Source organism: Corvus cornix, chromosome 3 (genome assembly GCF_000738735.6).
Source record: "Corvus cornix cornix isolate S_Up_H32 chromosome 3, ASM73873v5, whole genome shotgun sequence".
Classification (NCBI taxonomy): domain Eukaryota; kingdom Metazoa; phylum Chordata; class Aves; order Passeriformes; family Corvidae; genus Corvus; species Corvus cornix.
In genome coordinates, this window is record NC_047056.1 from 23146642 (window position 1) to 23160561 (window position 13920).

The 13920-nt window shown below is 36.1% G+C and overlaps 1 protein-coding gene across 6 annotated transcripts in view; it reads right to left on the reverse strand.

Moving 5' to 3' along the window:
• SYT14 (synaptotagmin 14) overlaps window positions 1-13920 on the reverse strand; it is an 88984-nt gene that overhangs the window by 17843 nt on the left and 57221 nt on the right. For all 6 annotated transcript variants that reach the window (XM_039568777.1, XM_039568776.1, XM_039568775.1 and 3 more), the window contains 2 exons: window positions 12199-12467; window positions 9856-10305 (listed from right to left, as the gene is read on the reverse strand). In XM_039568777.1, coding sequence (XP_039424711.1) covers window positions 9856-10305; window positions 12199-12467 — 719 coding nt within the window. The remainder of the gene's footprint in view (window positions 1-9855; window positions 10306-12198; window positions 12468-13920) is intronic.

Here is a 13920-nt window from a genome sequence, read left to right on the forward strand (position 1 = left end):
TAAGAGCAAAGGCTTTTCAAGGTCAGTAAAGCAGCAGAAGAGCCCAGGAAGAATTGTCACAAAACCTTGTATGTGGATTTTTAAGAACTTAGATGAACTGTCAAAGTGTACTGATCTGCCCACAGTGCAAGAAACTATCTCTTGAGGTTGTCTCCAGAATATTAATACTAAATCCTGAACCTTTTTTGTCAATTTAGCCATAAATACATTATTAACAGTAAGCACGGCAAAAGAAATGGTGAAGTCTGTTCCAAATATTTGGTTCAAATATCTGTCTTATTGCAGTAAATAAAAAATGTTCAGCTTCTCAATTTTCTAACACAGAGTTGTGTGCAAAGGACCTAAACCTTTCCCATATATACCACAGGATACTACTTTGTAATAAAGTTAGTCTGATTTTATTTTATCAACACTTACAAGAATTGCTGCTTTCCACTGGATTGTAAAAGTAATACCTGTCATATCCTACAAAAATTTAATTACTAATTCTCCAAACTATTGTCCTTGATGACTTTTTTGCATATATTATCTGGTGAAGAAACATTACTTCTTAATAAATATAGAATAAAAACATTCCCATTAAGCAGGCTTTGTATTTTGTATGTTCCCACTGTACAAAAGTTGGCAATCAAAAAAAGAACACTCTTTTTTTCCCCTCATGCCAATGGACATGAACACATAGAATGCATCATGGGAAACTTGAGGGGCATTTTCAACAGTGTTTTTCCCTCACCTCTTACAACATAATCATCTACTTGCATCCATGGTAATGTATGTAAAATGTATTTATTTGTCTTCCTTCCCCACAATTCCATGGAAACATGGTATTTGCTACTTACATATTCATCTCCTACTGTTCTTTTTCTATACCCTGAAGTTCTGCTTATAAATTCTGCTCTTAAGCCAACTGGAGTTAATGACAGGGAATAATGTGGCCATGCTCTGAAGGCAGTGAAAAGTTCATTTTCCTCAATGCACAGGTTAAAATCATGTCTCTGTAGGCTTACGAAACAAGAGCATCTGATTCTTTTGGCTTTTCAAAATACACACAGAAAAGATGAAACCTTGCTGACAATCCTTCAGCAACAAAAATCTGATTCACAGCATGTTACTTGTCAAAATGTCTCTCTCTAATTTTAAATGTTAATGTTATACCACTAATCCCTTAAAGAACTTTTTTGCACATTATTTTTTCTACTTCTGGATCAATACAACTGAGAGGTTAGGGAAAAAAATTCGAATCCTGGTACGCAAAGGAAGGCCCTCAACCCAGGTGTCCAACAGCTTTTAGATAAAAGCATTCATCTCTCTCAGTCACCACCCCAGTGTTGAACCCTTAAGCTCCTGTTCCCCTCTGAGCTTGCTGAGGTGAGGAGAGCACCCAAGCCCCACAAGGGCTCCAGACCAGCGCTCAAGAGAGAAAACCAAACCTAGGGCCTCCACGTCCTTCACTAGTGCTTCATTCTGGCTTCAGCGCCAGTTATTTTATAAAAACACGTTTCAAAGCTAAAACACTGTTTAAAAAATATCCAGATCATTCCTGGGAAAGAGAACTTAAACCACCTGACAAACACAGCCCTGAAAACAGAGGGATGTAAAATAATTAGGAATGTCAAAATTTAAAGCCAGCTGTCCTGTACGGTGAAATTAAGAGAACGCATAGTTATCAGTATTTTGCCTTAAGCTTATAACCTGAACTTGCCAACATTGAAACATATAGCTTTAAGCATCTCACAAAGATTCAAGTTTAGGAAAGCACAATTATCTATGACAGGTAATTATTTGGGGTTTTTTGCTTAATAGCTTCCTTGAAGCATGTTCCAATTAAGTAAAATGCGCATTTTTATTCATGTACTTAACACTTTACAGCATTACTTAGTCAACTTAAATCACAAACATGAAACTAAGTAGTCTAATAATCTTTCCATTATGCGACTTGATCTTAGGAAGAAAACATTTATTTTGGGTAGAATGGCAAGCTTTAAAAATTACCAGGCCTTCCTAGTCAAAAATTCCGATTTTAGCAAATAATTCCACTCAACATGAATGGTATTCACATCAAATTGATTGTTTTGATTATTAAAATACTATTAATGTAGTTGAAAATCAGATTATCTGAAATGATAATATTCCCATTTTTATCAAAAGCTTCTGCTCTACCCTATTTTTTTACTCTCAAGAGAAAAAACTTCTGGATACAAAATCCTAAAAACCACATTGTTTTCACACAGATGGAACACTGAAAAATTGAGCTCAAATAAAAATCCTTTGATTCACTAGATTCAAAGGACTAAAACCTTAAAAGTTCTATACACAGCTTTAATTTAACAAACCTCCTAAGATACATTATGACAGTACACAAATTTCCATTTCAAAATAATGTAAAATTAATTAGTTTAAATAAAAATTCAAATCTTTGTGGGCTTTCTATTAAGAATACTGTATTGATAAAGAAAGGTTTGGCTTCAAATTTTAAGACACAATAGTTTAACAGTAATATAAAAATAGCAAGATAAAATCTACATATTCTTCATAATGGCAAATCAAAACTCAACTTTTCTGAAAGATTTTGAATAAGTTCACAGAGAGATTTCTGTGTTGTGTTTCCAGTTCCATGAGAATTTGCTATTAGTACTTTGTGCCTAAAATTTTTTTAAATTATCAGCTCTGCAGAACAAAACATTACTTTTCTACTGAAAGGGAAACATTTTAAGTTTTCTATAACTTCTATTAGTCTGTATTGAAATTACACCTTTGGCAGATGACAAAAGGTCATCTCGTGGTTCCACAGATGTAACAGGCTTGAAATTTGCAGAGCAAACCCAAGCAGCAGTGAAGGCATTTGGAAAAGAACCTACAAAGGAATTTATAGCATTTGCAAAAGTAGTGTTTTTACACTGCAGAAGTCCAGCAGCTTTTTATAGAGCCATGGGCCAGGGGAGGAAAAGAGGCAAGAGGCTTTTTACTATCGAATTCTGTTTTCTGAGATAAGACAGGTAGCATAAAGAAACATCCAAGCACTAAAAGCTGTTAGATATTTGTGTTAGCAATTTAGGTAAGAACATCTGACACAAAATGCAGACATTTTACCTGCATTCCTGATGAAGCTACACTAACAGCTCCCACCCGGATCCACTCACACCTCCCCCTCTCTTTACTCCCTGTCAAATATGTAACAGCATGGAGATGTTACTGTGGGACAGCTTCCAAGACCAGGCTTCTTTAAATGACAATGCTCTGTCCAGCTGGATTTGGTCTATGCTCATTGGGGAGATCAATGGCAAATAATTTCATTTTTCTCTTGATTATACCCTTTCAGTCTGGGAAAAGAGAACGATTCAGCCATCAAACAGTAAGCAGAATTTATGAGTAGTCAATCTATGGAATAGTATTTGATTGCATAAACATACATGCAATTATTTTTCACAATGAACAAACCCATACCATTAACTGTACATTTAAAATGTATTTGTCAGGTAAACTCTTTGTGATTAACAATTGCTAGTGGTGCCCTTTTGATTTGCTCAGGTCACATTTAATCTCATGATCAGAGGACCACCAGGTGTTTCCAGTCGAAGGGATCTGCTTCAGTTCTTAGAGCTATCCTACACACCAAAAAGAAAGGGAACAGATAAGCTGGATTCTCCCGGGGCCATCTGACAGCTGATTAAGCCCAAAAGAAAGACGGGAGCTGTGAAAGATTCAGCTCAAGGTCAAATGATACAAAGGGCAAACCTGACAAGAGGCTGACACACTGTTACTAAAAGGATCCCTTGCTAAAGGCACCTTATGAACAGAAATGCTTATCTGATACCAAATACAGGCTGCTTGAATATACAAAAGAAGTGATTACCTGAAGATCCTCAAGTCTGAGAAATGAAGAACGCTAGTGAAGATTTATGTTATACTGCAAAGCCCACCAGAACAATAAGAAGAATCATCCAGTAAATAAATCAAAAACTAATTCAAAAGTTCCACAACCATGTATGTTATGAATTTGCAGACTAGGTGACTTCATCTGTTTGTGCAAAATCTCTGATTAGGACTTCCCTCAACGGAAATAAATGGAAGGAAAACGGTGCACATGCTTTTGATGAAGGGTGCTCAAACCTGCAAACAGAACTGATTCTGTGTTTTTACCTTTTCTAGTTTTCTTGAAAGAACAGTAACAAATGTGAGAAGATACTTGTGTGTACATATACATGCAACAAGAAGAGTCAAAATTATAAGAAAACAAAATATTTGGGAAATTCAGCATCTCTAAGGGAAACAGAAATTTCACTTGGATTGATAAGTTAAAGAATGTACCTCCACTGAAAGAGTTGCTTGAGGAAGGTTTAAGCAGCAGCTCATAGTCTTTGAAAGTGGAAATTTCATACAAGGGACACCTTGATAATCTTTACTTTTAACTTCTAAAAAGTCACTTCTGGGAAATTTACAGTATGATTATTTTCCTTACTGCTCTTAGAAATCACAATCCAGGTTGAGGAGACCATACTTTTACTACAGAGAATGATAGTCTCAGAATCTCACAGTTACCTCACTTTTTTAGCTTTACATATTGATAAAGTTTCTCTATTTTATTTTTTTAAAGATGCTCAAAACTAGACATAGAATTCTAGATGTTTGCCACTGATGGACTGGCTTTTCTGACTAAGAGTAGTGCTCAAGAGGATTACTTTGAGTTAATCTAGAACAGTCATTCACAGCCTGTCATTTGACTGGAGGCACTTCAGAGACTGAAAAGCATCACTGTACACTCAAAATAGTAATATCATGTCTGAAACATAGCTTCCATTATTTCAAATATCAAAGACTGTAGGGACCAAAGTGAGTAAGTAACTTTTTGAAGCAACTCATTGATTAAAGGCAAAGCATACCTGTTTTTAAATTGTTATTTTACTGTGTGTGACCACGTGATGATTTTGAAAACTAGATTAAATTCTTTACATTGCTGACTTCAAAAAATTCTCTCGGTATCCTACATTCAGGGTTACGGTATCAGATCTGGTTACCCATGTGGGAACTTGCTTCCCATTTGTTTATCAGCAAGGGAGTTGAAAGTCAATTTTTTCACTCCTAGCCACAACACCGAGAGGAAATGGGCTGCTGCTTGCCAATACTGCCATGAAATGTTATGTGAGCAGCCAAACACAGGGAGAATGCTTTGTTTGCCAGGTACTGTCAAGTTCTCCTGTAGCCTCACCAACATTATCACCATTTTCCAATCACCTAATAACTTTCTTCAAAGAAACTGCAGGAGCCATCTTTCTTACTGTGTCAAAGGATCAATTCTGATTTTCTGTGTATTACTACCACTAACTCAGATGAATTGAGTAAGTTATTCCTGAGATAAAATGTGCTCAGGGTTTAAACACAATTTCCCCTTACTTTGATGGACATAATTTATACAAGCTAACCAAAAGTATTTATACATCATCACATAGGAACTGTTCATTTTAGGTAGAATTCCAGTTAAAATACTAAGAACAAAATATTTTGTCTTTTTGTTTCTTCCCTAGACAAGTCTTAGTCATTTCTTTCATTAGCAGCTGAAAGTATCCTACTGGTATTTAATAAAGCTCTGTTTATACATATGAATTTTAGTATTTAGCCTTCCAAATACAGTCCTGGATAGATCATGCCATAAAAACACAGTAGTAAAGTCACTAGTAGTGGCTCTTATACTTTAAGAATTAGCACAAAACCTGACAGCTTGACTCTATAATGGGCAAGAATTCCCAAAAAAGAAATGCCACTCTGAAAGCCTTTATTCCTGCGGAGTTTATGAGCTGCTAAACATTACAAGGAATACTGAAGATATGCCACACATAAAGGGCAACATGAAATAAATGCCTTAAGCACAGTGCATAAAGCAGTGCACACTAGATGATTAACCATTGTCCTTATAGTGGAGAGAGTGCATGTGTGTGTGCAAGAGTGAGCATCTTTATACACTGCATACATAAATGCCTTCACTCAAAAAAACTAATTAAAATAATTATTCAGACACTGTGGATATTTATAGTAAAGATGTACAAAATAATCTTTAAAACACCTATGATTGCCTACACGATCTGTTCTTTGTTATGGGGATCACACTGGGTGTTCAAGGTGCTAGAAATGGAGAATGCTAGAGAAAGACAGAAAAATAAATGGAATTCTTCCCACTAAACACCTTGCAATTTGATGATACATAATGAATGATTACTAGGTTTGCTTAGCAGCAAGAGGTATGTTTTGGTCACTCAAACGGTGCTTCCCAAATCAATCACAAAATACAAACCATGATTGATTGCTGTTATTCTACACCAAAGAGCAACCTATGGGATGGTAAAGTGGATTATGCGTGTTTCTTTGATCTTTTCCAAACAGATTTCACTCAATAAACTGCTTATATGTTTTTATAATCACAGCATACTGGAGGCTGTTTTTCACTGTCAGGAAAACTTCTGTGGGTGAGAAGAACGAAGAGTAACTAAAAACAGGTCCACAGGGATTTCCTGAAGAGAAATAAACAGCTTTTCTAAACTTCAAGATGGGAGAAGAAAAATTTGTCTTCCGCTGTACTAAAGTGAAAATTTCTCTGAAAGCATCAACAAATATCTTCCTACACAAACTATACTCTCACAAAACCACAATGTACTTGCTAAAACCACACCTCTGCTATTAAACATTTGATGCAATGGACAATTTCTGTTAAATCTGAAAGGGACACAGTCTCAGATAACAGTGACAACTGCATTCTGCCCAACTCATATTGGTTTCACTGCTTCCTCCTCATTCAAACATACACTGAAGTTGGGAGGAAACGTGTGATAAATAAGGGGGCTGGGGAGGAATTCCCTGTTACGTGGGAGAACTGCAGCAACACAGGACTGTTAAAGACAAATGGCAACGGGAGTGGGGATAATAGCTACTAATGCAAGACATTACACACAATGTGGGAAAGAGAGAAACAGGGTGAAATCTTAGGTGAAAATGGTATTTTGTGAATATATTTGTAAATTTGAAGCCATGTGTAGCTTTGAAACCTATTTAAGGAACATACTAGTATCATGTCCTCACCACAACATGCACTTGTTCATTTTTTAACAATAACCAGTGCAGGCCCCACTCATGTAAGCATGTCACTATGTTTGAAAGGCACTGAATTTGCTGATCTACCTTTAGCCAGATTCCCTTGTGTACAGCTTTAAGGTATCACTGAAAAAATACTGAAGTTCACAGGATACAAACTGTTCTTATACAGTCAGAAGGCACATGATTAATAAAATACATTAATATAATATCAGGCATAGACAGAAGGAAATAAAATACATTTCTGCAGAAGAGATTAGCACAGATATTTCAATGGATTAGGAAGTTTCAATGACAGAAGGTATATTTAATATACAAAATCCATATAATGAGAAGCAGTTGAAAAAATAGGACAACTGTCATGTGTCCAAGAAATTTCTTCATAAAAAGCTGTCACATATAAATACTTCTCAGCAACAAAACCCTCTGCAACTGAACAAGGCAAATTTAATTCCAAATGTACAATGTGCCTCATCATGGATCTTATAACTGCCAATATCCTTGAGCAACTGGATATCTCCAAATTCAAACAGCACTTACCTTCTCCTGTTAAATAACTCCTGCCTGACATTTATGATTAGTTGTACATAAAGATTGTTGGTTTATTCTAGCAAAAGGACAGTTGAAAAGGAATCCGATCAATGTGTATAAATATACCCAGAGGCAAACACCTGAGAAGGGTAGGAACTAATTAAGCTCAAGGCCGATGCTGGCACAAGAACAAATGGTAACAACTTGGCCATGAAGAAATTCAGGTTGCAAACAAAACGACCTGATGTTTTCAGATGAAAATTCACAATTTTGTGATCAAGATGAGCTGGCTGTTTTGAGTAACCAGGGCTTGAGCTCAAGAACGCAAGGATGCCCCCCACTTTCACTCATATATCCTAAAAACACAATCAATTTTAACACTCCTGCAAAACAAATACATGTTAAATCCTGTAATAAATCTGCTCACTGAAAAATATTATATTGGCTATAAATGATAAGATAAAAGTACCTATAAACTCGGAAGTGAATGAATTTCCAAAGGTTTAAAAACTGATTTGCGTAGTTCCAGAAGACCATGGATCCTCATTCAAGCTATCAAGAGTCGGAAGGATCCTTTCTGGCAATTCTGTTACAACAACAAACTCTGGAAGATCCCTTCACTTTCTACCAATACTCCTTATTCTTGTTCCAACCCCTAAAAACTGAGGAGTGAAAAATGCTGACACAACATGCCTTACCATAACAGAAAATAAGTAACAACCTTATCATCTTTGATGCCTCATGGAACTTGTTTTCACTCTGCCTATCCCAAAAACTCAAGAAAATAATACTGAAAAATAACCAGTGCACATATGAGATACACCAATTAATCACAAGCCTGGCCCCTTCACTGCCCTGTTTCACTGACTTGGGTAAATTTTACATGAACCTACTGAAAACACATTAGTTAAGCACATACCTTTAGAATATTCAATGTTTTTTGTCATGGGGTGCTTTTTTCCAAACTGTGAAACTAGCAAACTCTTTGCTAAGAAAGTTTGCTCTAGAGAGGTGAACCATTTCATCCTTAGATTAGACTGATTTGTGCTTCTTAAGGAACTGTGAAAAATCTGGTCTATTGTGAGCTGATTCTCCATCAGATCCATGATTTAACCTCAGCTTTTACTAATAAATATATTTTTAGTCATTAAATAATACTACAGACTTTTATTTTGAGTCTTTGGCAATACTCATGTTCAACAGAAATGCCATTTAAATTGATCCAAACCTTTTTCCAAAACGCAGAACAAATTAATTGCTTTGATTCACCTAAAAAAATATTTTCCCTTCTTTCCCTTCTCCTCCTCTTTCTTTTATTGATTGTTTAAAAAAACGCCCATAAAACACATACAATGTCCAAATACGGATGTCCTTGATAATCATAAATTTTTTCCCCCAAAAGTTGCACACGCAACTCTTAAGCAAGGAACACTCAATACTCCTAGTCTAGGATGCCCAGATCACAGCATGACAAACATTCTCTTTCTGGACAAAGGCACAGTTAAATTCTCATAAAAGCAAAAAAGAAGATGGTGATCACTGCCAGTTTAGTGATCTTCTGTGTTTATAGATAATGGTACCTATGTTTATCCCTAATTACTGCTGCTTTGCTTTATTTAAAATATTATTTTGGGGGAACATAAAATCTTGTCCATCAGATAGGTCGTTCTTTTTCAGAAAAAATTCTTTTCAGTTTCAACTGCTTTTCACTTCAGACTGAACCAGAAGTCAATTATTTCTAAGGTTCTAATGTGAAGTTATTAAAAATGGCTTTATACTCTCAAAATTCCTCTTTCCTATCTTTTTTTCTTTCTTTAAAGGAAAATACCTATTTGCAACCAAGACTTAATTGCAACAGATGGAGGGCATTTGCTAATATAGCTCCTTTTTGTTTTTCACTCTGGTGTGTTTTTAAATTGAAGTGCTGCAGGTGGTAAAGAAAAGAATATACTATTACATACATATACATATCTATATGCATGTATATGTGCATTCACCACTAAATCCCTATCTATGGAGTGGAAATTTCTAAGCAATTAAAAGGAAAAATATGGGCAGCTTTTGCAGGTGGAAAGTGAATGCACTTACAGAAGCTCTAAGAAAATTATCATTGTGCTAACGCAGTGCTATGACTGTTCAAAAAACTGAGTGGATGTGATGACTCTATAAATATACACACTATTCTTACAGAATTCAGGACACTGTATCTCACTGCATTCTTATTCTGCCTCATTTAATACTCACAGGCAGACTGTAAGAAGGTTCCAGTATCACTGGCACTGACATCTTCCCTTGAAGATTCAATTTTGTTAAGTAAAAAATCTTTTCTCCCACAATCCTCTCTTTTTTCATGCGCCGTACACTGTACAGTCGAAAGCGAACTGCATAATTCCCAATCATCTCAGACTCGACGTGATTAAATTTGAATGTCTCTGTGAACACAGGGCACGGTCCCCGCTGGATGCTGGTTTTTGCTCTCTGCTTCTTTATAGGGAGAAGAACTAGGTGTACTTGCCACGAGCTTCCACCTGTCCTGCTGTATGTTGGAATGTCTGTGACAGCTGTCACTGTCACCAAAAGCTTCTGTTCCTGTGAGTCATAGTCAAAAGTCACATCCAGTGTGCCATATTTAGCTGCTGGCTCAGGATCAAAAGGTTTAGGAAGCTGTGAAGATGATCCTCGAGCTGACATATCCTGAAGAAGAAGAAGAAGAAGAAAAAAAAAGGCAATTATTTATTTATTTATTGTATTCTATTATTAAATCTACCATGGAAATATAAGGCTTACTCTAGACAATATGAAGGCACTATGATCTTTTTGTTCATTTCATAAACAAGGTAATTAAGCACTGAATGCCCAAGGAGATGGCTAACTGGCAGTCAAGATGAAATCAAGACTTTACCTGGCCAATACCACCAAAATCCAGGAGCCAATCAGTCTGAACTCAGATTGAATTAAACTGTAATGATCTCTTCTTCTGTGCCTCACATGTTAAAAAGTATATACATTTGTTACAAGATAAAACCACCTTATTTTAGTGTGAGCATACACATATTTTAAAGCTAACCTATCACATTGCTTGAAGAGACAGCTAACAATTGAGAGCACAGTGAGATGCCAGCAAAGAATACACAAATTACAAACTTACTTGCACATGCAGCTCCTGTTGCAGTCCACAGGAGTTATATGAATATGCCAAAAATTATCATAGAAGCATAGAATCACAGAACAGTTTGGCTTGGAAGGGACCTTAAAGATCTTTCAGTTCCAACCCCCCTGCTACGGCCAAGGACGTCACTATCATGGTTTTATTCATGTAATTTTACTGGAACTGTAGAAGATGCATCTGTTTTGAACTCATCTTCTGAACTCTATGTAAACCACTAATACTGTGTTTTAATCTTAAAATTCAGATTTTTTACTGTCACTTCAAATTTTGGATAAAATACTGATCACCTATAACGTTACAACAGCTGGTTTGATAGGGATACTGAAACAGAAAACATTAATAAGTACCAGTCAACCTGCTGGTCATACAATAAATTATTCCAAGTATGTAAAATAAAGGTGTTTCAAGTTTATCTTCACACTATCAAAGATAATGTTCATGTGAACAAACTGATGCCAAAACAAAGCCTTTTGGGCTAAGAAACATTCTTATTTTAACCTGGCTGCCACATAGCTGTGGGAATGCATTCCTCTAAAGGCTTCACTCCTGAAGTTTCGAGTGGCTATAAAAAAAGTTGGCAGCATTCTCAGCTCTTACTGAGTATTCTTACGTTAATGACTGGAGTGACACAAAATGGGAAGACCCCGCAGCTGGGCCTTCCAAATCTTGCACCAACACCCCAGGTACACAGCATCAACTTACCAGCAGGTCTACTAAGACAGAAACATCAGGACTGAACTCTAACACGCACTTCAAAACTTCAGGTAGCAACAAAAGACAGATTTGTACCAAAAGGAGGCTCTTCTGCACATGGCATCACTAATTAGACTTACCCATAGATGTCAGTGCAGTAACTGGTTGTTAAAGACATTTCAATGAAATATGTGTCAGAAAAGATGATTTCTTCACAGAAAAAAAGAATATATATATATATATATATATCATTAGAGTTTATAGAAGAAAATAGGAAAATTAAGTGGCCCAAATCACTATACCACGTTAATAACTGAAAAAAAAAATCTTTGTAGTTTTTTTTTTCCTTTTTCTTTTTTTCATACAACTTGTTTTACATTATGGAGTGTTCAGTTTGAAAAAGCATTAACAGAACTTTTCTTTTATTTGGGTTATCTGAAAAATCATGGGGAAGAATTTTGGCTGCAGTCCTTATAGGGTGATGAAATTTTCTGACTGGTTTAAAATGGTTTAAATAATAATTCGCTCTCACTGCGAGCTGGTTGGAAAGTTAAGGTGCCATAAAGATAACTACAGCAATCTGAACAATCTGAAATCCTATGGTCGTATTTTCTGACAAACTCTTTTTTTTTAATGAAACGAGCTGCAATATTAGTGCCCATATAACTGTGCACTGATCTTTAGATTAAAAAAGTGCTTCACCACACTCAACTATTTTCATTTACCTCTGGACTAAGAACCGCTGTGCTATCACTCGGAACATCCTCCTCGTATCCTTTGTTATGAAAGCTTTCTATTTCGTGTCCTGTGCTTCCCTCACTTGGGCATTTATATGAACATCTTGGACTGTTGCTACACTGGGAATATTCGCATTTGCTGTCTCCAACTTCAGAAGGCGTACAGGAAAGATGAGGAGAACCACTGTCATCCTGGTACGGAGGCGGCTGCAGTTCATCCAGTGGAGGTGTTCTTCTCATCCTCTGAATGCAGTTTGCTGAGAATAAGTAAAAATGCTTTACTTACTTTCTGATAATTTACTGTTCAAACAGTTCGGTGGAAAATGTAAATCTAAATGACTGGACAGAGAATTTAAAAATCTATGCATGTCTTTTTTTTAAATTTACATTTCAAATCAGATGACAAATGCTACTGAAAAAAAATTGTTAAAAACAGAAATGAGTGATCTCTCAGATGAAAGAAATTCAGATAAAAGCAAAGTTTTAAGTGTATAGTCAGAATGGATTGTGCAAACCACATGTAAATAAATATAGCACGGATATGACATGACAAAAATTCTAGGCTTGAATTTCAGTGATGCTTACCTTGCAAAAACCTTTGGATATCTTAAGTCAGATTCTGTGCAGATGGAATGTAGGCCAATTATGGAAACAAAATGCACTCCCTAAAGCCACTATATCAAGCGGATTACCTCCCATGCAGTTGCCCACCAGGGAGATACTAAATTAAACTCAGAAGACAAGTAAGGTACTAATAAAGGCAGCCTTTCACACAAGTGAACTCTGCTCACCAGTGAATTTTAAAAGTCAAGCAGTGTCTCAGATTCTTTATTACTTGTTATGGACAGCTAAAGGGTACATATGCAGTGTCTGGAAGTTACACACTACATCTAGTCATTAAAGACAGTGGAAAAAGGAACATGACTAATTTGTGATGAACACTTGATGCTGACCATCTTTGCTTTTCACACTAGATAGATAGATACAAATGTGGTTATACATCGCCTCAGAAAATAAACCTGATGCATGGCTAAAGACATAGTAAGTTAATTCAAAATAATTACATTTCAATTCTTTATCTCATATTTTACTATGCAGCATTACACAGTTGAACAGAATTGGGAAAAGACAGCAAGGTGTGCAGCAGCTGAAAGGAAAGGAATATAAAGGACAGGTAAAGAACTGTCTCATATTTTGTTTACATTTTCTGTAGAGGTTTTAATGAAGATTTCAATGCCCCTGACATAAAGAATTACCTTACACATAAAAATTTCAAAGCAAAAATATTTCCTGGTGTCAAACATACCATTTCACTCACAGAAAAATCTACCAAACAAGCTAGTCAAAGAAAATATTAACTGGGGAATGCAGGGCTCTTCTCTATTTCAACAGTTCCTGAAAGAACTGTAGCAAACAAGTAATTAAAACACTCCTACAAGATGAAACCACTGTCAGGAACCTTCTTGTCTCTGATGAGAGCCAGCCTAACATTCAGAGTGATTCCAAAATACTGTTCCAGCACTCCTGGAAAAGGTCTTCTGCTGTTAGTCAGCCAGCGCTACTAATTCTTGAAACTCCAGTCCCACAGGGCTGGAAAGCAAAACAGACAGCAGGGAATCCTATACTTGAATTGTAGTCATGTGTCTAGCAGATAAACATAAAATCTTACCTATGACTATTAGATAACTTGTGCTCATGAAACTAGATAGA